This window comes from Echiichthys vipera (assembly GCF_963691815.1).
Source record: "Echiichthys vipera genome assembly, chromosome: X".
In the NCBI taxonomy this organism is placed as follows: Eukaryota; Metazoa; Chordata; class Actinopteri; order Perciformes; family Trachinidae; genus Echiichthys; species Echiichthys vipera.
The window spans coordinates 24,059,325-24,086,151 of record NC_139825.1 but is presented as its reverse complement, the minus strand read 5'-3'; the positions used below and the strand labels follow the sequence as shown (position 1 = coordinate 24,086,151).

General features: G+C 39.9%; 1 protein-coding gene across 1 annotated transcript; it reads left to right on the top strand.

The window, feature by feature from the left end:
- Positions 1-1,332: 1,332 nt before the first annotated feature.
- On the top strand, positions 1,333-18,932 carry LOC310965975 (macrophage-stimulating protein receptor-like). Its single transcript, XM_083939747.1, has 21 exons — positions 1,333-1,469; positions 2,842-4,131; positions 5,577-5,753; positions 7,967-8,086; positions 8,682-8,852; positions 8,943-9,109; positions 10,056-10,185; positions 10,308-10,444; positions 10,555-10,731; positions 10,876-10,975; positions 11,966-12,196; positions 12,318-12,464; positions 12,574-12,736; positions 12,919-13,008; positions 13,451-13,657; positions 13,762-13,842; positions 13,923-14,104; positions 14,204-14,313; positions 15,816-15,981; positions 16,473-16,609; positions 16,829-18,932. Exons 2-21 carry the CDS (start codon positions 2,926-2,928, stop codon positions 17,058-17,060), a joined length of 4,131 nt encoding a protein of 1,376 aa, XP_083795873.1. The 5' UTR covers positions 1,333-1,469; positions 2,842-2,925; the 3' UTR covers positions 17,061-18,932.
- Positions 18,933-26,827: the final 7,895 nt, after the last annotated feature.

The following is a 26,827-nucleotide window of genomic DNA, read 5'->3' as shown; positions in this document are numbered from 1 at the left end:
CGTGGATTTAAAATGTTGAGAAAGTTTTATTGCAGACTAAATTTGACACAGTGGTGCCTGAGTGGAAAATAGCTGCGTGATATGATGTGACTCGTGGGAAGGAAACGATGAGGATATTTTTGAAGTGGTCAGATTTCGTAACTTTCATACTTCCTTGTTGCGGGCGCGGTTTGAAGAGACAGCACCAGCCAGTACTACGTGTGTCAAGTATGTCAGAATGATGATGACATTTCGGGCCTTCAACTTTCAAAATAAATGAATCTCTTACTCTATAAATGTGTTTGTATATACATACTGTTGGCTTTATATAGCAAAATGTAAATAATGTGTTAAATATATGATATAAATATGGAGCAATTCATGATGATTTATATTATATAGTAGTGGAAAAGGGGGTAGGCTTAAATAAGCTTTTACGTCTTCCTATTCCTTTTTGGACACGTTAATATTGTGATTTTGTTCCTTCAGCTTTTATTGTACTATTTTCTTTAGTAGATTCAATCGTTGAAGAAGAACAAAGTGGTAGGATATTTCAATTCATGTCACCAAAGCAGAAAAACAAACTCTCCAGTTCATACAAGTTAGATCATGCAGTGACAGAGCTCACACTATTGCTCAAATTTAAGGATGTTTAAATTCAGTTGTTCAATGTATCAACATACTTGAATTTAAATGTCATTCTTGAACTATATATATATATATATATATATATATATATATATATATATATATATATATATATATATATATATAGTTCATTATCTGCGTGTTTAATTGTTACAGTATAGATGTTTTCAGTATTAATAACTATTTTATAGATTTTTGTTATTTCTTTATATCGAATGGATCATGTTTTCCATTAATGCATATGTTTTTACGCTTTTTAATGTTATTTTCATAATTTATTATTTTGTTTGTATTTATTATTTAAGATTCTTTCTATAGTGAAAATCAGATCAATGATATATGTAATCAATAATTACTCTATTTCCTCTCCTTTTAGACTATTTCATGTGCTGCTGTAACATGAACCTCTGGGTTTATTTGATATTATTCGTCTCATTATTATTATTATTATTGTTATTGTTATTATTATTATTAGTATTATTATTGAATAAAATAAATAAAGTAATTGCTCATGAATCAAATAAGCTATGTCATATCGGATGATGCCTTGAATTATTGCTGAAAGCGAATCAATATTCACGCTCCCACCATTTGTCCCTGCGCGCTTTTATTTTGAAGGTGAGTGTAACATCCTGTTCCCATCTGTCGACTGTAGTTTGTCTTAAGACATTAAAGTTCAGTGTCTGCTGTAAACTCGGAGCCAGTGGGACTCAGGTGCTGTCAGATCAGTGCGTTGCTGCAGGTCAGTGAGTGGATTTGAACAGCACATTCGTCTCATAAAGAGTTCACATGTTTAGACTGTTGGATAAATCACAGCGACAGACAACCTTTTTCAAAGTGAGGTAAGATAATAATTTAAATCTATTTTTTATGGAGGTTGTCATGAACGTGAGCCAGGTATTGGTCCACGTTCATGAACGACTGGACAAACTTTCACATAAATCACAGTCCATCGCCTACGTGCAAAGGGAAGGCAATTTTAGCAGTTATTATCAATACAAATTATCCTTATTATAATCATGTTGAATTGAAACATTTCAAATAGTTGTCGATTGCACAATGTTGTATAGAAATTGTGATACAGGATAACTACTAAAATATTTGCATATATGGGTGGGCCTATCCATTCATTTTGTTATTATTACTTATTGACAAAATTAGGCTTAGTTATACTCTGTTTATTCTGGATCTGGTTTCCAAAGTTGCTCCACATGTTGCAGCAAGTCATGTCTTGCCCAGTAGATTTTAGCTTGACTCTACCAACTTCATTTTTCCACTGACTTTATCAGTTAAGCTCAGTACGTTTCACAGCTGTGCATATCAAGTTTATTTATCAGAAATTTTAGATGAGTCATTACAAAAAAATGCAGCATCTACAGCTGATACTTTTTACTCTTTCTTCAGTTCCTTGTGCTGCATTTCTCAGTTTAAAGTCCCCCTCAACTCTAAAAAGTGTTTTTCTTCTGTTTCTGCCCTCTATAATGTCTGACATTGACTGTACTGATTTGTATCGGAGAAAAGTTTGTCAATAGAGAGGTGTTTTCTAATTTCTCTCTAATAAGAGGAGATGTCTGTGCACTTCTGAATTTGAGATTTACACGTATCCTGGGCAAGCTTTATTTGGTACGTCACTACCAAATAAGTAAACCAATCACTGTCTAATATGGGGAACATTATTCGACGGGGGAACGACTTCGAGACAACAACTGCAAAGAAACCTGAAACCTCCATTGCAGAGCGGACTGTCAGTACAGAGAGAAAACACACTGCCATCATAACTGTCAGCCAGTGACAGTTACAAGCTAACAAACAACATAAACAAACATTTCATCTACCATTCTGATACTCTGCTTGTTGCCGATTTTAGTGCAGTCCGTAAGTCGGCCATCCAGCCGCAAGGAAACAGCATAAGCAGCAGTGGGCGGGGTGAGGCCAGATCCAGAATTTCTCAATGAGCAAGAAAGAGTTTATGTCTTTCCAGAGTTGCTTTTTTTTTTTTTTTACTTTCTATGTGGGAAAGCCATGTTAAACAAATTATTAATCATAGCAGAGTACTTTTTACATTCTTTAAAACGTGTCTGGAGTGGGACTCTAAACAAGCTAAAATGTTTACAGTATTCACCTCCACTTCAAAAGCAGTGAATTTCTGCAGAGAATCAAATGTTACTGCTCTGTCTGTTAAATCTCAACATTCCTTCTTGTTTTCCCTCACAGAATTCCTGCTGGGTCTCCAGAATGTCCTCTCTGAGGAAAGTATCTTATAGGTAACACTCAATCACGGTGGACTGTGACGTGGAGATGGTCACTTGGGCCGCCTTGCTGACAGTATGCATATGGATACAAACACAGACGGCCTCAGGACAGCACACATGTGCGCCTACTGCACGCAGGCTGGTGGATTTCACTGTAAAATACTCCCTCCCCCACTTCCAAACAGACAAACCTATACAGAACATAGTTGTGAACTGGGATGAGTATCAGCAAGAGGTGTATGTTGCATGCCAGAATGTAATAGAGGCAATCAATGATGATATGGAAAAAATATGGGAGGTGAAAACTGGACCTGTTAATAGTTCTGACTGTGAAACCTGTCGGGTGTGTGACATAGAAATAGATCCCGGGGATCCAGTGGATACAGACAATGAGGTTCTGCTTTTGGATCGTTCTGCATTTCCCTCTCCCTACTTATACATTTGTGGGAGTACTCAGCATGGGATCTGTCACTTCATTGACGTTGGCATTCCAAAGCCTGAGCCTCAGTGTTTATATAAAAAAGAGCAAAACTCTCCCAACAGTTGTCCAGACTGTCTGGCCAGCCCACTTGGCACCAAAGTCACCATCGTTGATGATTCAGCCATAACGCTCTTCTTTATAGCGACCTCTATCAATGACCAGCTGGCACAGAGGTATCCAAGGAGGTCACTATCAGTGATGAGGCCGCTTTCAACTGAAGATGGTTTTCATATGGTCATGAATGGCCTGACAGTGCTCCCTAGTCTACGGGACTCTTACAAGATTGATTACATCTACAGCTTCTCCACCAAGGAGTATGTCTACTTCCTGTCCCTGCAGAGAGAAAATCCATCGAAGAGCAATTCAGCTTTTCAGACCCGCCTGGGACGACTGCCGATATTGATTCCAGAGGTGTGGATGTACAGAGAGGTGGTCCTGGAGTGCCGGTACGAACCAAAGCGCAGGAGGAGACGGAGAGAGGAATTCAGGGACATTGTGTATAACGGGCTACAGGCGGCACACTTTGGTCATGCGGGGAAGGACTTGGCAGATGAGCTAAGGGTGAACGAATCAGAAGACATTCTGTATGGGGCATTTGCAGAGGTGAATGAGCATGGTGAACCTCAGAGAACCTCTGCCCTGTGTGCCTTCCCTTTGACTAAAGTAAACCGTGCGATTGATAAAGGCGTGGAGGCCTGCTGCAAGTCAGGTCCAGAGCAGCTTTCCAGAGGTCTCTGTCACTTCCAGCCGTGCGAGAGCTGCCCACATGAAGTGAGTTACTCTTTTTTTTTTTATATGCCTGATTGTCGTCAGAGCAGGGGAACAGTACAAAGGTCTCCTTACACCCAGACAGGAAATGACCTATACAGACAAACACTGTGTAATTAAGTCACCTGTGACCGGAACAGTGTAGTTTATCATTAAGCTTATAGTTTGATATTGTCTTGAGCAATAATAAAAATCTTGACTGCTGGAATAGTGTTTGTCTGTGGCCACTCTGATGAAGGTGTGTGAAAGAGCAGTGCCAGATGAGAGAACTGGGAGGGGTGGATGAGTCAGTGTGACCTTAACGTTGCCACACTGTTTCTCTGCTCTGTTAAGTCTCACTCGTTCTCTGTGAATGGGTGGCAACTGTTTACAGAATATAACTTTGATATGAAAATGGTTTCATCAAGATAACAGGCTCAAAGATTAAAGTTAATGAATTCAGTTGCTGCACTTTTCCTGGCTGGAACCCTAACTTGATAAGCTACCAGAGGAGAAAAGTATTGGAAGTTTAAAACAATTCGGTGGGTTAAATCCTTAAATAACATGCAGGGTTCACTTTCAAAAATACCTTCACTGAATAGGAAATTTGGCTGTGGTGCTTAACAGAATAAAATAGGTGTGGTCTTTTTCCTTTTGTGGAGCTCAGACTATGTCCTTTGAGCTCTCACAGCCATGTGTACACCTATAGGAATGTGTGCCAACAAACTCAAGTTATAAATCCTGCTGATAAAAAAGGTGGAATTTCAAGGGGGGGACAGTTTTGGACCATTCCTGGCTTCTACACACATTATTTGAGTAGCGGATATGTATAATATTGAAGAAGATAGGGGTAGGGAGGAAAGAATAACTTTTTTTGGTAATCTATAAACACTCATAAATCTGTCTTAAAGTTGGTATGTACAATAAAATACAATAAAAACTTAAACTGCTGAAACACAACATGACAGAAAAGATCAAATGAGGCTGTTCAAATAGTCAGGAGCAAACCAGGGCATGCTGAGACAGGTCAGCTGAATGGCTTTGCACTGGAATGTTTATCATTAGTTTAACATATCCTCTCTTTTTTGTTGAATTATAACTTTTTAACCAAAGTAACTCATGCTTTGCCAACTATCCACACACATCTCACATCGACTGTTTTATGTGTGTTGTTCGGTAGCTGACAATCTGCAATGAGAAACAGTCACCAAGTCAACATATGGAATCACTAGTGTTTTATGACCTTGTTCCTCTCACAGCTTGTCACTATGTCTGGAGGCAAGGGGCACTTTCTTTCTAACAGGATGATGTCTCTCTTGCTGTTTATCTTTCTCTCAAGCACAAGAATATGCATATGTCTACTGTGTTTATAAGGAGACTGATGCTCGCAGATGCTTTAGATTTGTGTGATTTCCCATTGCTGATTAAAAAACACACCGTTGTTCTACATTTGTCTCCCACTTGCTCAGAGCTCTGAAGGTAATGACACGTGCAGCGTCAAACCCACTCTGGTGTCAAAGCCGTACTACAGACTAGACCTCTTCAACAGGCAGATGAAAGGCGTCCTTTTCACCTCCATCCTGGTCACCACTATTGGGAATCACACGCTGGGACACTTTGGTACATCAGATGGCCGAATACTGCAGGTAGCAATACACCTGAGGATGAAATAGTAGAGTTATCCCCAAAGCAATTTCACTCAAAAGCAACTGGACTTAGACTTAGACTTAGGCTTCTCTTTATTGATCCCCTTGGGATGAACTCCCGCAAGGAAATTGAATTTCCAGCAGCTTACAAAAACACGAGAGAGGTATAAAAAAACTACAATATAAGATCACCAATAAACTCTTAGCTATTTAGATACAGAAAGTATAAGAAACAATAAACAGTAAACAATAAACTCTTAGTTAAATATATATGAAGTAGATGTAAGAATACAGGTAAAATAAAATTCACAGAAAATTAAATCAGATAAGTTAAATGTAGAGGAAATGTGTAAGATAAAATATGTATGACTGTATATGACAGAAATGAGCAGTAAGATTAAAGTATTGCACTTAAGTGGTGGATAAAGTTATTGCACAAAGAAAAGAAGAAAAGCATCCAGGTATGTAAGAGTAGATTATTAATTGCACAGTGAGTGGCTCCCACTCCTTCTCTTCTGTCCTCTTTTTTTCCTCCTCCCCCGAGTGAAGAGTTGTAGAGGATGATGGCCTGAGGGACAAAGGAGTTCTTGAGCCTGTTGGTCCTACACTTGGGCTGGAGCAGCCTTCCACTTAACAGGCTCCTCTAGGTGCTGATGACGGTGTGCTGGGGGTGGCTGGCATTGTCCATAATGTCCAGCAGTTTTTCAAGTGTCCTCCTCTCTGCTACCTTGGTTATTTGTCTAGGAAGACGTTTCACCTCTCATCCAAGAGGCTTCATCAGTTCATGTACGCATCTGACCAGGCTGGGACTGGTCCAACTAACTGGTTTTGACTTCCAGGTATTTAACCTTTCACAAGGCCGATGATGTCACTGGAACCCTCCAGTGACTCCAAGTGCCAATGACAGTAGTTTGTGGGAAGTTTCGATTTAGTGAGTGCTCTATTGGGTAATAACGACAAGTGATTGGAGTCACAGCAGGCCACTTGTGAACAGTTGTTCTTTGAGGTTAGATTGTTGAATCACCTGGGAAGGGATGAAAGGGCTGCATTGTAAATTGGAGATAAGTGGTGTCTCAGACCTCCTCCTCTGTTTAGCGATGGTTTCTCTACTTTTGCATAGATGGCTTCTTTTACTCCTCTTTCAAACCATCTGTCCTCTCTGTCCAGGATGTAGACATTGTTGTCATCAAAGGAGTGGGCTTTCTCCTTGAGATGTAAATGGACAGCAGAGTCAAGGCCAGAGGAGTTAGCTCTCCTGTGTTGGGCCATGCGTTTATGCAGTGGTTGTTTTGTTTCTCCAATGTAGAGATCTTTGCATTCTTTGTTGCATTGGACAGCATAAACCAGATTGCTTTTGTGGGTGTGTGGTGTTCAGTCCTCTCTAACACTTAGGGAACTCTGAAACAAGACCCTACCAGCAGTTACAAAAAGAAGGTTATAGACTGTCTACAGCAACTACAACAAGAAGGAGTCATTGACAAATCACAATATTACAGGCTCTACCCCCAGGAATCAACCCCCTGCTAATATGGACTCCCAAAAATCCATAAAGAAGGGGCCCCGCTCAGGCCCATTGTCAGTAGCATAAACTTGGTCACAACCGAACAAATCTCAAACCAGACCACATTTGCCAACTTCTGGATTTGCGCCTGAACACCACATATTTCCGGTTTAATGGCACTTTTTACAGACAAAAACACGGCTGTGCCATGGGTTCACCAGTATCCCCTATTGTGGCAAATCTATACATGGAGGAGGTAGAGAACAAGGCTTTCAACTCCTTCAAAATAACACCGAGCCATTGGTTCAGATATGTGGCACTTGGAGCACAAAGGGTTCCAGTGACATCATCGGCCTTGTGAGAGGTTAAATACCTGGATCCCCACACCAGGTAGTTGGACCAGTCCCAGACTGGTCAGATGTGTACATGAACTGATGAAGTCCAGTTGCTTTTGACTGAAATTGCTTTGGGGATAACGATGACCTGGACAAATGAGAACATTCACAGGAATAGTAGAGTTGTTATGTGGTGTGCCTCTGCACTAACCAAATATATGAGTATCTTGTTAAGTATTCACAATAAACACTGTTTCAAATATCTAAACTAAACATTTGTCTATTTTTACTGCATGTTAGCCAGAAGCAGGTGTGTATTATCACTCAGAAAAAGTGAAAATCCTCATGACACAACCTCTTTGTTTTGTGTGCTTTAGGTGATTCTTACTCTGTACAGGCCTATTGTTTTTGCCAACTATTCTCTTGGTGAAACCCAAGTGTCCAGGACAGCAGATGTGTACTCAAACAATTCACTTCTCTTCGCAGTGGGAAATAAGGTACATTTTGTAATATCTACTGCAGGTACTGTGTATCTTTTAAGAGGGGGGGGGGGGGGGGGGGCAGAGCATGCAGGGTGATTTTTCTTTAGGAGTGCAAACAGACCAATGGTTTCAAGACTCCTGTCTCTTCATCAGAGACAAAATGGACAAGGCAAACACATACATAGTCAACCTATAATATGTGTATGTTTGTCATTGGATAATTGGTTGAACTGGATTTCAAATCTATTGGATAACAGATCCAATGGTGTTAGTTGCCAGTTATAATTAATGTCCAAGTGCAACACCCCATGAACTATAATCCCAACAGCAACAAAGAAACACAGAAATGTCTTAAAGTTACAAAGATCAAGTACAAAAAATGTGTACCGGTAATCAGTTCAAATTAAATTCTTCATTTAGGCTAAAAGCCACAGCTCTGTTACAAGTGTAAATCCGATATGTCTCTCTGTCGAACAGCAGGTTGACGTGTAGAAGTGTATGAAATGTTTTAAAACGTAGAGCAAACAGCATAAACCACATTTATCTGCTTACCTTTTGAATGTTTTTCTCTGTTTCATCCCACCCTCATCTTTCTCCCTGGCTGATCAAGATGTTCAGGGTGCCGACTACAGGACCGGGTTGTGCACATTTTATGACATGCTCCATGTGTCTGATGGCTCCACGCTTCATGAACTGCGGCTGGTGTTCAGGAAACTGCTCGAGGCAGAAAGAGTGTGCCTCGCAGTGGAACAAAGACTCGTGTGCACCTGTCATAACAAAGGTAGATCTTCTGCAAGGTGTAACTGATTAACACTGTGAAGTTGTATTGAGATGTTGATTGTTCAGGATGATAACCCCCATCTATCTGCAGTTTTTCCCTAAAATGGCACCTGCTGGTGCTGAGACAGAAGTGACGCTGTGTGGCTGGGAGTTTCAGTCTCCGCTACGACCCGCCATCATCAGCGGAAAAACCCACATCATCACAGTGGGCTCCGGGACCCTGTGTACTGTCCTGCCTGAAAAGAGCAGTAGTGAAATGTGAGTAGCACACAATGCCAGACTTTCTCAGCATTTACGTGGGGGGTACTGAGTACTGCTAGCCACAAACCAGCAAGTAAACAAGGGAAGAGATATTTATATTCATTTAAATTATAAAACTTGATCTAAACACGAGATGTCATGGATCTATTTTCTTCTTTTTAAACATTTTCTAGAAACAAAATACAAGTATAAACCTGAAAATGAGTATAGAAGCCCTAAATGGTCATACATAACATACATCTTACTTTCTCTATTTTCTCGTGATAACGAGACAATATTGATCCGTTTTCAAGTGACAAGATAATCGTCCTCCATTTTCTCGTTATAAAAAGATAATTTTCCTCCATTTTCCCAAGATAACGAGATAATCAATTTGATAGATAATGAATGAAACGTGATAGGCCTGAGATTTCCATAACACCTTACATGTCATGCCTCATAAAGACTTATTTATCTTGAAAAACACTATAGACAACACTGACAGATGATTTCAGTTGGTTATTTACTGTTATGAAATTAAACTGTAGTCTGTATATTTATGTGCACATTGTAAAACTCCTCCCTTTACTGGTATTTATGTTGTTGTAATATAATATTGTTGACAATAAAGTTTGTTTAAAAACTGTAGTTAATGAGGACATCAGGCTCACTCACGCCTCTGACAAAGCTGAAACCTTACTAACTTGTCCTGCCAGGGACTGCAGATGAAAATGAGCCTGTATGGCTGAATCTGGTACATTTACATATGTGACTTTGTTGCTCTTGTTAATTAATGTGCGTAGTCCCTTTAAAATAAAAAAACAAAAAACAAAAAAAACTTCTTCTTAGATGACGCACAATAATGTGAAAATGATCTGTAATAAAAAGGCATAAAGCTGTTTCAGCCTGTCAGGCCTCAATTGAAGAGATATGTGATGGTGATTACTTGTGCCCTTTAATGCAGGCTGGTATGCAAGATTCAGGAAAACACAGCGAACCGGGACCTTACCATCACTCTGGAAGTGCACGAGGGGGAAGTGGAGGGCCGCTACTCAATTGAAGGCACAGCTCAGATGCCTGGCCTCTCTTTTGTGGTGAGAATGCAATTTTTAAAAAACTCTTAAAAAAGAATTGTGTAAATTGTCTTTGTTTGCATGAATACTATAAATAATTTTACATTGTCGAGTGATGAAATATTTCACCTCTGTCCAACCAGGAGCCGAGCATAACAGAAATCAGGCCTGACTATGGACCCATGTTTGGAGGGACAGCTGTTACACTGATAGGCCAATATCTTAATTCTGGGATAAAGAGAGATGTCTTCTTTGCTGACAAAAAGTGCAACATTCAGAGGTGAGCAACAAAGAAGACTGTGCTTTCACATGACTATGGTCTACAACATAGTCATTTATAGATATCTTTTTTAAATGAAGGGTTTTTAGTATTGTACACATTCTTCTCAGTGCTCCTGAAGGAAGTGGAACTTCTTCAATCATCTGCCGCACAGCAGCTGCAGGAGGTGTTGGGAAGGTGCCTGTGAAAGTCTTCATTGACAATTATCAAGTGACGACCCCCAAGATGTTCTTCTACAAGAAAAACCCTGTTATAACCTCTGTACATCCTCATTGCAGTTTCCAAAGGTAGGACACTTAGCTCGCTATAGATTCTAAATAAAGTCATATCACTCTAAAAATACCTTTTATTTTTTAATATTAATAAGACAAACAATGCGCATGAAACAAGCCAATGTTATTGTTAACTTATCCATTAATACTGTCATACAGGGGCTCCAGGCTGGTGATAGAAGGTGAGGATCTTGACTCTGCCCACAAAACTGTGGTTCAGTACATTTCCAAAGATCCCAACTTGCAATCTCTTGAACAAGTAAGTTAACACTTTGATTGTATCCTTGTCAGTCTTAATGTACACTGCACATTATTCAATAAAACTGCATTCATTTAAGTTAAATTTTAACCAGGTCATTTTCCCCTCATCCTACCAACATATTTAACGTAAAAAGTATAGGGTATAGGTTCTTTATTGTCATTATAACACTCAACGTATACAACAAAATTAAAGATGCCAACCAGTCAGTGCACCATTCACACACCATGTAAAAGCAAACTATAAGTAAAAGAGAAATAGCTTAAATAAACAACTAGAATAAAGAACATAAAAAACGTAAAAGAAAAAAAACAAGCACGAACACACACACACACAACTGCTCATTCTTCTTCTGCCTTTGGTATGTAGCGCTCATTTGGTGGCTATATTAGGTGTAGTTATTGCTGTATAACAGTTCAAGCAGACAGTGTGTCCGGGATGGGAAATGTCCTTTATAATGTTCCGTGCTTTCTTCAGAAAGTGGGAACTGTGTAGGTCCTCCAAGGTGAGGAGAGGGCAGCCGACTTATTTCCAAACATTATTACTTATGTAATTCATGTCATCTGAAGAAGGATGTTTATTCATTTGGGAAAGGTACAGTAAATTTGCAATTTGTGTCAAATGAAAATAGACAAATTACTTTTACGTTTTAATCTATCTATTATATGTTATCTATTAAAACTGCATTGCCTGTAATTCTGGGGTCACATGGTCACATTGGTATTTTTTAAAACAGTACTAACTAAAACAGAAAGAGAAAACAATTGTATAAAGTCATAAGCAACAAATTGATTGCGAAAGTCATTCAAATTTGTAACGATAGAATAAAGCATTCCTGAGATGTGACAAAAAATATACCTGAGGCGTCACAGAGTACCCCAGTTGGTAGGATGAAGGTTAAAGTGTTTAGCTGAATATTGCTTTCATAAACGCTAGGCTGTTATAGTAGTCGTGATTTCAAACAATACATTGTGTGCTTATTAACTTAAGGTCTGCAGTGGAACAAAAAATGCCTCACATATGGAGTGCTGGGCCCCTGCTTTTCCGGAGGAAATGCCAGAAGAGAAGTCTGACACAGGAGAGATTTTTATTCACATGGATGGGGAACTTAACCTCTGGAGGAAACGTTTTGACTACCACCCTGATGACACGATCATTCCCTTTGAAAATGATGACAAGAAGTTACCTCTAAAACCAGGAGACACAGAAGTTTCACTGCATGTATGTTAACACGATCCTACAGCCTGTTTTTTCCCACATCTACAAAAGTTTGTGGTTATGTAACTAATTGTCTTAAAATATTAATGCATGTGCATTCTTCTTTTTTCCCCATTTATAACAGCATAGGAAACTCAATACAGTGAGCACATGTATGAAGATCATAATGACCATTGGGGGTGTGAACTGCAATGCCCAGGTTCTGTTAAATGAGCTGACCTGCAGAATTCCTAAAGGCCTGGTTATTCCCAGCGAAGGATTGCCTGTCAATGTGAGAGTCTTCTTTTGAAATGATCAACCTTAACTCGAATAACATATGGGAAGTGATACTGAATTAAATGTAATTTAACAAGATTTCATCATCTGTTCTACTTCTGCAGGTGTCTGTGAATGGGGAAGTTTATAGTGTGGGAACAGTAGTCAACGATAGCAACAACAACACCACTCAGATTGTGGGCATTGTGCTGGGCATCCTTATTGCATTGGTAGTAGGTGCTGGCCTTGCATTACTTGTGATGATCCATTTGAGGAAGAAAAAGAGAGGTGAGAAAATATGGAATCTGGAACGTTAGAAATTGTGTTAATAATTTCATCCTCTACTATGGTCTATTTGTTATTTATCTGACCCACTGGGATTTGTTTCTTTTTGACTTTGAACTCACTTCCCTGCAGATTTTAATAGCTTATTATTCAAAACCTTTCATTTATCATGTGTATCTATTCAGCCAACATAGAGAATCGTTTATCGACAATGCTTTCACGGAACCGCATGGGCAGCGGCCCTGATTTCTCCCCAACAGGAGACTACAGGCGAGGTGAGAGCTCCCAATTAATGATTTAATTCATTCATAAATCCATATTAACTGTTAGTCAGTTATTTGATCTATTTATTATCTTCACCGTTCTCAGCCTTGTGAAGTACAATATGCAAACATATATATATATATATATATATATATATATATATATATATATATATATATATTGTAGAAATCATAAATAAAGAGGCTGCTAAATAAAAAGATAAATATAAAAAATAACGGGATCTATAACTACCTGATAATAAGGCTGGAATGTTCATGGATTGGGTTTATATATATATATATATATATATATATATATATATATTTATACCTAAACATGTTACATTTGTCTGTTAGTGAAGATTGTGTCGCTTCCTGTAATTTGTTTGGTAAGGATAGGGTAAAAGATGCAATGGCTTTTTAAGTACAACAACTTTTCCCTTGTGTGCTCCAGTCGACCTGTCCAGTCAAACATCAGGTTCAGGAATGGCCTTCCAAGGTTTATTGTATGCTGCCAGCTATGATCATCTGGCCATTCCTTTAATGCCACGGGACAATATCTCAATGGTCAGTCTAAGTTCTGATCTTCTCGAAGAGGTCAAAGACGTCCTGATCCCTGCAGAGATGCTCCGAATTGAGGATAGCCAGGTTATTGGAAAAGGTGAGGCTCTTGTCTTTTTTTTTGTTTGTTTGTTTGTTTGTTTTGTTCTTTACTTATATTTTAGCAAAACATATTCATCATAACCACATTTTCTTCTTATGCAGGCCACTTTGGGACAGTTTATCATGGATACCTGATAGACAGCAACAAACAAGAGACCCACTGTGCTGTTAAATCATTAAACAGTATGCAAATACTTTTTTTTTTTTTTTTACAATTTAAATCAATAATATATGAGCATTAACAGAACGTGTTGTATGAACAGGGATCACAGATTTGGGAGAGGTGGACCAGTTCCTCAGAGAGGGCATCATTATGAAAGGTTTTCACCACCCCAACATACTGTCTCTGCTGGGAATCATGCTGCCTAAAGAAGGGCTACCTCTGGTGGTTCTACCGTATATGAAGCATGGGGATGTGCGTCATTTCATCCGCTCTGAGAAAAGGGTAACTCACGCAGTGAAACTTTCTGGACCAGTAGGGTCATGACTTTTTTTTTTTTTTGAACGGGTTATTTCTTACTACATACTTCTTTGTCCTTCGCAGAACCCAACAGTGAAAGACCTGGTGGGCTTTGGGCTTCAGGTTGCCAAGGGTATGCAGTATTTAGCCCAGAAAAAATTTGTCCACAGAGACCTGGCTGCACGTAACTGCATGTGAGTGTGAATCACACACTGATTACAGGCCTGTGACATATCAGCGAAGAAGCTTTATCACACCTCTGGAGGCCATTTCACTGCCTGTCGTAAAGATGACACATCATCAATGTGATGTTTTTATAAAGGCGAAATTAAGCTATAGAATATCTTTATTTATTTATTGTAAACAAGAAATACCACAGTGTTGGTTGATTTAATTTGATTTTCATTCAGAATTTAAAATCACAACTCAAAAGACACAAAAGCATTTAAAAGCATTAACCAATTACAGTATAAACCCACTAGCACCTCTTTAAACTAAAAAATGTCTGGTCTTTGGCTTTGTTTAAAGTTGCAATCAGCAATTCTTTTTTGATCATATCCACTGAAACCTACAATATGCTCTGATAGAACAACATAAATCATGCAGGTTTAGAAAAAAATGTGCTTCTATGTGCACCTAGAGCCGCACCCGCATCATCCTGTCGACTCAGCGCAGGGCTGTGTCAAAGCTGACTGTCAGGAATAGTTTGTGCACATGCCACAGATCCCACCTCCCCTCGCACATGTGACAATATCACATGCACACGCCTCAAGCTAGGCATATGCTAAATGATGATGATGATGATGATGATGATGATAGTAATTGCTATCTATGAGAAGGTTAGCCCGCCTACCTCCATGTAGCATACTCCACTATGTTTATCGACGGGAGAAGACACGGGCGCGTTCACAGGAATCTGTTGCACACTCACTGGCGAGAACTCGATGGGAGGGAGCGGAGGAACTCGTGGTAGTGCGGGAGGGGTGTGAGAGTTGTAAACATTCGAAAATTGACTGAGTCAACTCGATCTGCCAGACTTGACAACTGCAGCTTTAATATCCAGAGGCAGAGATCCCAGTATAGAAAAATTGGTATTGTTCTATTGTCAGCTACAATATTGACAGCACAGAGACATTTATGAATCCTTAAAAAAATAAGTTAAGTTAGTAAAACCCAAATAAGGAAAATAAATATACCTGCTTAAGATACTGCTTGTATCTTTCTGTAACATAACTAAACTACACTTTTTCAAGTAATTAAATGGATAAAGAAAGAAAAGCTTGTTCCGATGGTCCCAACAAAAAAAAAAAAAATCTGTCAGACAGGCTGCCTGGTCTATCTGAAGGCCTCTTGAGATGATACCTTTTTGAGACACTTGTGGCGTTGTGTAACAACTTCATGTTAAAGGAATAGTACAACTTTTTGGAAACAATTACCTTTTTGCTACCTTGGAGACAATGAAATAATAGGATAGATACCACTCTCACTTTTTTTTTTTCACTATTTCTGTAATCCATGTGTGCATGGCAAATCTCTAATGGGACCGTTACTGCTTATAGACAATGATTTTCCAAATTGGTTTAAATTAAAGTTCACCTAGTTCCTTTTGAGCACACCCTGAGTCTAGAGATGTGTCATCTTAACGGGAACTGTCTGGGAGAGGATGTTTCTTTTTACAGTTGCCTTCTTTTTTCAGGCTGGATGAAACATTCACAGTGAAGGTGGCTGACTTCGGCATGGCAAGGGACATCTATGACAAGGAGTATTATAGCATTCAAGATCACAAACGGGTGAAGCTGCCGGTGAAGTGGATGGCCATTGAGAGCCTGCAAACCCAAAAGTTCACAACCAAGTCTGATGTGGTGAGTGTGCTTTATCAGGGTTCTCACAAATCCTCAAAAAGTCTTAAATTGGCGTCTAATTCTAATAATCTAAAAACAAGGTCTTAATTGTTAGAAAAATGTCTTAAATCAAACTTTCAAAGGTCTAAAAAATATTAACACTTGGGAAGTGGGATTTTAAAAAAGATTTCTGGCGTTGTAATTAATCCCAATTCTCAAAATAATTGGTAAATATTTTACCGATTGCTTCCCGCCGTAACATCACACAGATTGCAATAGTGGAACCAATGAAACAGTTATGTGGTACTGCCACGCAAGATGCATGATTTTTTAATTCTGTTTATAGCGAAATTGATCTTAAATTTAATTCCAGGTGGCATTAAAGAAGTCTTAAAACGTCTTGAATTTAACTTGCCTTAAGCTGTAGGAACCCTGTTTATCCAGCCCACTGACATATGCTTGTTATAAGTATCATGTATGTATCTACAATATATTGCTTATCTGTTTCCCAGTGGTCATACGGGATCTTAATGTGGGAGCTGTTGACCAGAGGTGCTAGCCCATATCCAGATGTGGACCCCTATGACATCACACACTACTTGTTGAAGGGACGCCGGCTTCCCCAGCCACAATTCTGCCCTGATACTCTGTAAGAATCTCATGCCATAATGTCACAACACAGCTGCTGCAGTATGTTATGATTTGAGTTTCGTCAGGAAGCTGAATTCTCTGTGAATATATGTATTGTTTATCTCAGTTTAATATATTATTTTTAAGCTCACAATGGCATACAATAATTTACTTACCGCTTATATATTTACTCACTTACTTACTCAACAACTCATTTACACATTTATTCATTCCCCAGCTATTCTATCATGTTGACATGTTGGGACCCGGAGCCCGAGTGCAGACCGAGCTTCAATAGCTTGGTTACAGAAGTCCAACACATCCTGTCCTGTCTGGAAGGAGAGCACTACATCAGTCTGAAGGTTAACTATGTCAATTTAGACCAGCCGCGACCCTACCCGTCCCTGACTGGATCTGCAGATGAGGCTGAGGCCTCAGACCTGGACACAGACAGCCATGCTGCCAGCTGATAGTACAAAGTCCTCTGATAGGAAACACAGGATCTGGATTCATTGGACAGAATACAAGAAAAGGGACTAGGTGTTCTGGATCTGTTCATGTGTCACATACATTTTTGATTGTGTCCACAAAACTGAGCACATAGAAGGTTTGGCTACTGATTTAAAAGACACTGTAGGTACTATGAACTCTTTTGGGAGCTGAGACAAAACCCTCCTTAATGTTCCCCATCCTTGTTACAACATTTTATTTGTAGCAAAATAGAGACAACATGTAGATGCAAGTAAAGGGTTTTTTTTTTTTTTTTTGTTTCAAGCAACTGAAGCACACGTGTGACAGAATGAATGTAAAATGTGCTTTTGTTCTCAGATTTGCAGAATAGGATATTGGGCTGCATAAGACTATGTGCTTATATATATATGACTATATAAGACTATACCATATATATATATATATATATATGTCCCTAAGACCTTGTATTCGACAGTTAAACACAGAGTCTATAAAAGCTGACATGTGCTTCAGGGTCAGAGTTTCTGTGCTATATGGAGGGATATAATGTAAAATATATACCCTTATATGGGCTATAGAATGTAGACTCAAATCAAAGTGACATGTACATGTGATATTATCATACTGAATGGAGAAAAAGTCAGTCCTCTCAGAATTAGAGCAATTGATACTCTGCCAAAAGCTCTGCACCTACTGAATTATAGAGTGAGCTGTCGGTGCTGTTCAGATATCAACTGAGGCATCCAAACTCATTCAATACCTGTCATTATCACTAGAGGGCAACCAGTGCCTCGTTCTGAAGCATATTTCAGTCGCTGCTGCTCCTGCAGTGATGTCTGCTGCACTACAGCAACACAAAGATGTTACACAAACAGCAAAACTATATTCATCTGAACAAACGCAATCTTTCAGTCAAAACAGCATAACTTTCTCTTAACACTGAACATTTAGCTTGTTTACTGCATGTAATTAAAATGATCTTCACAGCAAATTAGATGATGCAGGGGATTTTAGAATTGATCTTATTTATTTTAGAACTTTTAGACTATAGGGGTCGTAATCACAGACTAGCCCGATGCGATACTAGCACGATAAAACGATGGAATCATGATACAGTGATTCTCTGATACTGCACATTGCAGACAATCATCTACGAGACATCACAATATATGTGTAACTGAAGAAGAAAAAACTACCCCTAAAAGGCAAAAATAAAAAATCAGGAATTGCCTATTTCTTCACTGTATTGTGATGGCAGTTTCACAGAATTCAACAACTGAGAAAATATATGACAAAGTGTATATAGTCTCCGTTTAGTGCCTACCAAATTTATAAAAATCAGCATTTCATGAGTTGAAAATGGATCAACACGCCACCTAGTGTTATAAATCAGCCCTAACCTTGCAACTCCAACGCTGAGGTAGAGTCAACCAGTTGGGATGTCTCTATGTCTCTGTCTCCCTTTGCCCCCCTCTCTGAGCCCTTTCCACATTTTGTTGCATTTTTTCATAATAATTTAGTAGGTGGAGGCTCAGACCTAGAGGTGAAGTTATACTTTAACAGAAATATTGATATTTGGCACCAGTGTAGCAATAATTTATCGCAAGAGGAAGTAATACAATATATTGCTGTATGGATAATCTGTCCCACCCCTATTTTAGACTGACTATTTTAATAACTATTTTAACTATTTTAGTCCAGTATGGTTTAACCCCAAAATAGTTCATGTTGACCAACAAACTTTCTACCAAGGGCAATAGATTTGGTTTGGTATAATTGATGCATGGCATTGCTGCATTTTCACTCCTTTCTACTAAGATTGAGCTGAAGGTTCCAGGTTGCACTGTAAAGAGTGTTTTTGTATAGACAAAATGGTTGATTGCGCATACTTGTCTGTAAAGCATGTCAACACATTAAATGTCTCCCCCCCCCCCGACTTGTTTTTGTCCTTGCCTTATTCTAAATTAATACTAAAAAACATGCCTAATTGGCAAACAAGACAGTTTGACCTGAAATAGTCTCACCTAAAATGTTATCTGTAACTGCTTTTTCCCCTGGTAAAAATATACAATTCACTACAGCAAGAGAATTTGTTCATGAAAGTGGATCATTAAAGCCAATGACACAGGTCTGAGACAGTACAGCAGCCCTTGTTCTCAGTGGATGAGAGTAAAAACACACACTGTTATATCAGCTTAACCAGAATGAAAACTACATGCTTCTGCCTGACTAATCTGTGTATCTAGCATTTGTAATGCTCTATGAATAATTTATAGATCTATAAAAAGATTTGTTTTTTATCCCTTGCCATTAGGTATTGAAAAGGCAGCGACAAACACTGGTTGTGTTCAGGTAGAGGTTCTGAATTTAAAAATTGAGGTGATGTTTGCAGCTAGAGACCCGACAGAATGCCCAAATGGATATTTATTTCTGTAAACGTTTGAGATTTTCAGTGTAGTAACTCCAATATGAGATGAATGTGGCATAAGCCTAACTCGAGATAACCCAGATGACATAATCAGGGTTATTTCCTCACAAAGAACTAAATGAAGAACAATTTAACAAACCATTGAATCATTGAAAAGTTCCTGGGCACCAAGTCTAAGATGGTCTATCTATTCAGAAGCACCAGATATGTTCCTCTAGAGTGGCCCTGAGGGGCAAATCACAACAGCAAATAGAAAAACGCAACAGCAAATCCGAAAGCACAACAACATATCGTAAAACAAAACAACAAATCCGACGACAAATCTGAAACCACAACGACAAATCGTAAAACACAACAACAATAACTTCTACCGGAAAGGGTAGGTCTCTCTGATCAGAGGATGGACCCTCCTGATTGGACAGACGGACTGTCTGTCTTTAAACAGGGAGAGAGAGATGGAAAACCCGGAAAAGATCCTATTTTCTAAGCATGAGTATTTCCGAAGACACTTTCGCTATTATTAAGAATTATTTTTGATGCAGGGCATCCGTACGGCGTGACAGATGATATGATGTCAACCAACCTAAACATCAGGATGAGTATATCGGACTATGTGGGAAGTACTTCAGCAAAACACTAGCTGCGTGTTAAACGCAACCTCTGCTCACAGCGGATAGCCGAGTAGCTGCCCCGGTCCACACAGCTCTGTGAGGACAGCACGTCTCACCTCATCTGGATGTGAACAGTTTTTCCTTCTGTACAACCCTGCTTCTCTCAAATGTGACTTTCATCATTTACCGCTACACTACGTGTATGGGGCTGTAACGAACCGCAGGAGAGCGAGGACAGAGTCTGACTGAGAGAGAAATCATTTATTATTTTTACTTTATCACATTTTCTAGACCAAGTGAATCTACCATAAACACTGATGCTGAGTGTTCAGCAGCTTTTTAAAAAAACAGAACTCTTGGTTTTGTAACATACCTGGTGTTTCATATGTAAGGTTGACTTATCTCTGAACTTGCAAATACAACTAAAAAGATGAATAGTAACATTAAAAAAAGGTATCCCATAAATAAAACAGTAAATTTAAGACCATTTTAAAACTGAATCTGGGTTATTTTCTGTACTAATTTTTAAGTATGAGATCATCATTACCTATATCTACCTTTGAAATGTTTCTCTCATTAACTGTAGATATTGTGTCCATAAAACAATGCACTATTATTACACAGCTAGGATGCAGGTCGTCTGCCCGGCCTGTTGCCGCCAAATTAGAAAGCCCTTACCTTCACTAGGTCCATCATCAGGAGACAGTTTTCAGGAGGAGGAGGAATTTAGATTAGTGTCATGCTGTATAAAAACATTTTACGCAGTTAAGATCAGTTACTGCATTAAAGTTAGGCCTTCATACAGAAGTCAAACTATTTCCTACTATTAAGACTGGATCTTTTTAAAATATGAATGTGGATGTGCAAATGGTCAAAAGTTAAAAAAAAAAAAATGTATCCATTTAAAACTAGAAAGCACTCATTAGATTTGTATGATCCTAAATTAACTATTTTATTATTAGACAAATGTTTTAATTAATCAAAATACATAGACAATCATGACATATATGCAACATTTTTTCTTAACTTAGTAAAACGTCCCTTCCCCCCCTGGGGAGATCAGATCACAACCTGGTGCTTCTCACCCCCTGCTATGTGCCTCTAGTGAAGAGGCTGCCTGTGACCACAAAGACAGTGAGGACATGGTCAGAGGACTGCTATGAGGCACTGCAGGGCTGTTTTGAGGTGACAGACTGGAATGCACTCTGTGAGCCGCATGGAGAGGACATTGATGGGCTTACTGAATGCATCACAGACTACATCAATTCCTGTGTGGACGGCATTGTCCCAGCTCGGTCTGTGCGTTGTTACCCAAACAACAAGCCCTGGGTAACCAAAGACATCAAAGCCACTCTGAACCAGAAGAAGAGGGCCTTCAGAGGTGGCAACAGGGAGGAGCTTCGGGACGTTCAGAGGGAGCTTAACAACAAGATCAGAGAGGCTAAGGACAGCTACAGGAGGAAGCTGGAGATGAAACTCCAGCAAAACAACATGAGGGAGGTCTGGAGTGGCATGAAGACCATCACAGGCTTCAGACCAGCTAGCGGTGGATCTGATGGCAGTGTGGCTGGGGCTAATGAGTTGAATCTGTTCTTCAACAGGTTTGACACGGCAGCCCAGGCCCCTGCTGTCTCTCCTGCTGACTGTCTACAGCCATCACTGCTTCTGACCCCCCCTCCTCCTCCTGTTAGCACCTCATTCAACGTCATGAGACCCTCACACCCATCCCCCTCTCTTCACACCTCTCCTGGCTCCCCTGCTACCTGCCCTCCTCTCACTCTGGACTTCAAACCTCCCCCTGCTCAACCTGCACAGTTTACACCGCTTCAGGTACGGAGACAACTGAGCAAACTCCACGCCGGTAAGGCTGCAGGCCCTGATGGTGTCAGTCCACGGGTTCTCAGAGCCTGCGCCGAACAGCTATGTGGAGTTCTACACCGCGTCTTCGAGATGAGCCTGAGCCTCCAGAGGGTCCCTGTGATATGGAAGACGTCCTGCCTCGTTCCAGTGCCAAAGACGCCGCAGCCCAGCGGTCTCTCAGACTACCGACCGGTGGCTCTGACGTCTCATATCATGAAGACCCTGGAGAGACTCGTCCTGGAGCAGCTCAGGCCTATGGTCAGGCCACACCTGGACCCCCTGCAGTTCGCCTATCAGCCCCGGATTGGAGTTGAGGATGCCATCATCTACCTGCTAAACCGTGCCTACACCCACCTGGACAAGCCGAGGAGCACTGTGAGGGTCACTTTCTTTGACTTCTCCAGCGCATTCAACACCATCAGGCCTGCTCTACTGGGTGACAAGATGACGGCGATGCTGGTGGATCCCCCCCTTGTTTCCTGGATTGTGGACTACCTCACTGGTCGACCACAGTACGTGCGCCTGCGTCACTGTGTGTCAGATACAGTGGTTAGCAGCACTGGCGCACCACAAGGGACTGTTCTCTCTCCTTTCCTCTTCACCCTTTACACCACGGACTTCAGCTACCAGACAGAGTCTTGCCATCTTCAGAAGTTTTCTGATGACTCTGCTGTAGTGGGATGTATCAGTAAGGGTGAGGAGGCTGAATACAGGGCTGTGGTTGACAACTTTGTCACATGGTGTGAGCTGAACCACCTGCAGCTCAACACAGCAAAAACCAAAGAGCTGGTAGTGGATCTGAGGAGGACAAAGACACCAGTGACCCCAGTTTCCATCCGGGGGCATAACGTGGACATTGTAGAACACTACAAATATCTGGGGGTGTTCATTGACAATAAACTGGACTGGACTAAGAACACTGAAGTCCTTTACAAGAAGGGACAGAGCCGCCTCTATTTTCTGAGGAGGCTCCGCTCCTTCAACATCTGTCGGACCATGCTGAGGATGTTTTATGAGTCTGTGGTGGCTAGTGCTTTTATGTTTGCTGTAGTGTGCTGGGGCAGCAGACTGAAGGTTGCAGATGCCAACAGACTCAATAAACTGATCAGAAAGGCCAGTGACATTGTGGGGGTGGAGCTGGACACCTTGGCTGCAGTGTCAGACAGGAGGATGCTGTTGAAGGTGCGGGCGATACTGCAGCATGGCTCTCACCCTCTCCACAACACTCTGGCTGAACAGAGGAGCACCTTCAGCCAGAGACTGATTGCTCCTAAATGCACCACTGAGCGCCACAGGAGGTCATTCTTACCTGTGGCCATTAAACTGTACAACTCATCTCTTTAATTACCGGACTCTTGACTACTTCAAACAAAACAAAACAAAATATAAATATCTGTTCTCATTTCATTTCATTTGCCATAACAACCTAATTGTACAGTGTATATATCTCAGATTGTATTTTCACACTCACCTCAGATTGTTTACTTGATTGTTTATTATTTATTTGTACTGTATTTTATTGGCTATTTATTAGCTACTTTAGATTTATCTTAATTGTATTTTATTTGAATCCTTACTTTATTTTATTTCTACTTATTCATCTTTATGGCTTGTTTCTACTGTGCACGGAGCATTCGAACAAAAGAATTTCCCCCCGGGGATCAATAAAGTATTCTGATTCTGATGATTCTGAAAATATGCAAACGTGAATAGTGACAAAGGTAAAAACAAACATCTTGCAATGTTTAGAAAACATTTTTTTAATCATATGAATTTTAGACTTTGATCTGACTTTTTCTTGACGAATAATAATCTTAAGCTGTAGACTTTGACACGGTTGTCCTGTGTTAAACTGCAAATGTTGTGTGAGAGACAGGCTGTCCAGCTGTCCCTGGCGATGTTCTGGCAGGATGTGGAAAGGGCAGGCAGCGCGGCTCTCTGGTACAGCGATCTTTGATGAGGTGATGATGTGATGTAGATCTCTCTGTGACTCTGTTAGGGCCAATGTGAATGCGGAGGAAGGAACACATGCTTTTAGATCACATTCAGCGTCTCCTTGATAGGGCACCAGACGTCACCATCACTGGTCCATCAACCTCTCAGCTGCCATCATGGTTTAAAAGCAGGACTGCCAAGAGAAGCCTGGAGAAAAAGCACATTATGCACAATTTAAACATTTGTGAAGAAACACAGAAGTAAAGAAAATATAGTATACCAATATAATCTAGTCTTTAGAACAAAACACATTTTTTTGTATTTTGTAGATTAGGGGATCACTACCACTCTGAATAAAACTGTTGCATTAAACACTGACAATAAATAAATAATGTAGTCAAACACAAGGGCCCTGCAATGAATTCAATATGCATGACGTTTATAATGTGTTTGTTCAAACTGTTATAGAGATGATTTAACTTTATTGTTTTTTATGAGTCTGCAGTTGAATCGTATTTGAGGTGTTTATAAATCCAGCTTTACTGAGATGAGTTCATCACATTATGTCATTAAGATTATCATATAATATTATCATTGAGGTCAGAGGGACTAGTAGAGTTGTGTCTGACTGTATTATACTCAGTGGTGTTATTTTGCACTATCGTTACATCATGTAAGTGGAGTGGATACATCTGTTTACAAAACAACATGTACAGTTAACAGTTCATGCTAGAGAGCAGATTAAATGCACATGTTTTTGTTCTGAATCTTCAACACTAACAGCTCTGTAACTGTAGGTGCATCTGTCCCTACCTTAACGTACCGACAGTCTCTCCATTAAACTTAGAAACTGACGTTAACACACCACCATCGCTCATTACTTGCCTTATATCTCCGTTTAACTGTCTGTGGGCTCTGGACCCAGGCAATACTAGTCCGTTACAACCATAAATTATAAATAATATAAAATATTAGCTGTGTAAACATAATCTCAAACTAACGCTCTGTAACTACACTTCAGGGTTTTAACATTAGCGAACTGATGTTACAGATTTTGCTGGATTAACTTGTAACGTTAGGTTTGATAAAATCCGATTCTAACCGCTAATGCGGGCTAACAATACCGTTGAAACACACCAGCTTATTAGCTGGTGTGTTTCAGCTGCTTTACAGCAAGAATACTAACCACACTTCGGTTCTTATGACTGAAACACTTACGCTGGTTCATGTGGACGCTGACAAACATAAAAAAAATTAAGCTTATGATGCACAGTTCATGTTTTCGTCCAGCTGAGTCTTCATGGCCATGACCATCCCTCCCAGCGGGGGCGTCAGCTGCACCGGAGGCGTCAGCAGCACCGGATGCTGACGAAGCTGCTGCACCGAAGGAGATGCACCAGTTGTCTGCCTCACATGTGTGTCGGTGTCGGCTTCAATATCTCACTCTGAAAAACATCATATCACCGGGAAAATCAGAGACCGCCCTAACGTTACACGGCCATGTATAGCTGCAGCGGGTTTCCATCTCTCTTTCCTGTTAAAAGACAGACAGTCCTTCTGTCCAGGAGGGTCCATCCCCTGATTAGAGAGACCTACCCTTTCCGGTAGAAGTTAATGTTGTTGTGTTTTACGATTTGTCATTGTGGTTTCCTATTTGGCATTGTGTATTCTATTTGCTGTAGTGATTCGCACTTCAGGGTCACCGTAGTACCTCCCCCACTTACACACACACACACACACACACCCACACACACACACACACACACACACACACACACACACACACACACACACACACACACACACACACACACACACACACACACACACACACACACACACACACACACACACACACACACACACACACAACCCCATCCAAGCCCAGTAGCACAGTGAGGGGGTATAGCTGCACTGAAGCAAACTGAGAGCAGATCCCTAAAGTGTCTGGTCTAAAATTCTTTTTGTTGTCTTCAAGTGTATATATTTATAAATATTTTACACTTTTATTTCACACTGCCTTGGTTTTGAAGCAGGGTATGGTTGAAATCTGTGAAACTGCAAGTATCATACAGCAGCTGTTGTGTGATCCATGACAAACTGGACAAGGAGAATGAAACTGTGGCTGGTTGTTTCCTGTGAAGACTTGTGCAAATGTCTCCTCCAACAGACTTAACGGAAGAACACAAGAAGAGCATGATTAGGACAGCCAATTAGCACTCAGTGTAGTTGCCAAAAACTTAAATTGGGTTTAAAATCAACTTCTGTTCATACGTGTCATTTCCTTCTAGCCATGAAGAGCAGTGATGGATAAAGAACCAATATCATAAATTAACCACTGCTTTTAAAGGGCTAAACACGAGTGAGCTTTCTAGATTTGCATGTTGAATCAATCTAAAGATTGTATATGTTACGACCAGGCATTGACTCTTCTGCATTGCACCACTTGGTATAAAATGGCTTGAGGAGTAAAAAGAGAAAAAAAAAATATCACTGTTGAGCTTTTCTTTGCAGGTGTTTTTAACTATGCATTCACAGACTGACGTTTTTTTAACATTGCTCTCTCTGTTTTTTCAAGATGTTGGTGAGAAAACGTCTGCAGAGGAAGACAGGGGAATAAAATATGAGAATGCAACAAAAGGATGTATATTTGATTAGTCAAAAACAAATGGACACAGTGGCTGTCTAGTTTCTTCATTTGTACTTTTGCTAGTGTTTTTGTACTGGGCTTTTGGGTAAAGTTCTAATAAAATATGCATGTATAAAAACATCTTTAAAATGACTATAATTACGAGTAAATGTTAACTTGTTACTCCTGTTTTTTATTTAAAATTAAACCTGCAGGTATATCATTTTGTATTCTCAGAAAAAAATCTCAGTTTTTCTTAAGAAATAAAAAACGTTTCTTTCTCAAAAGACATAACTACCTGTG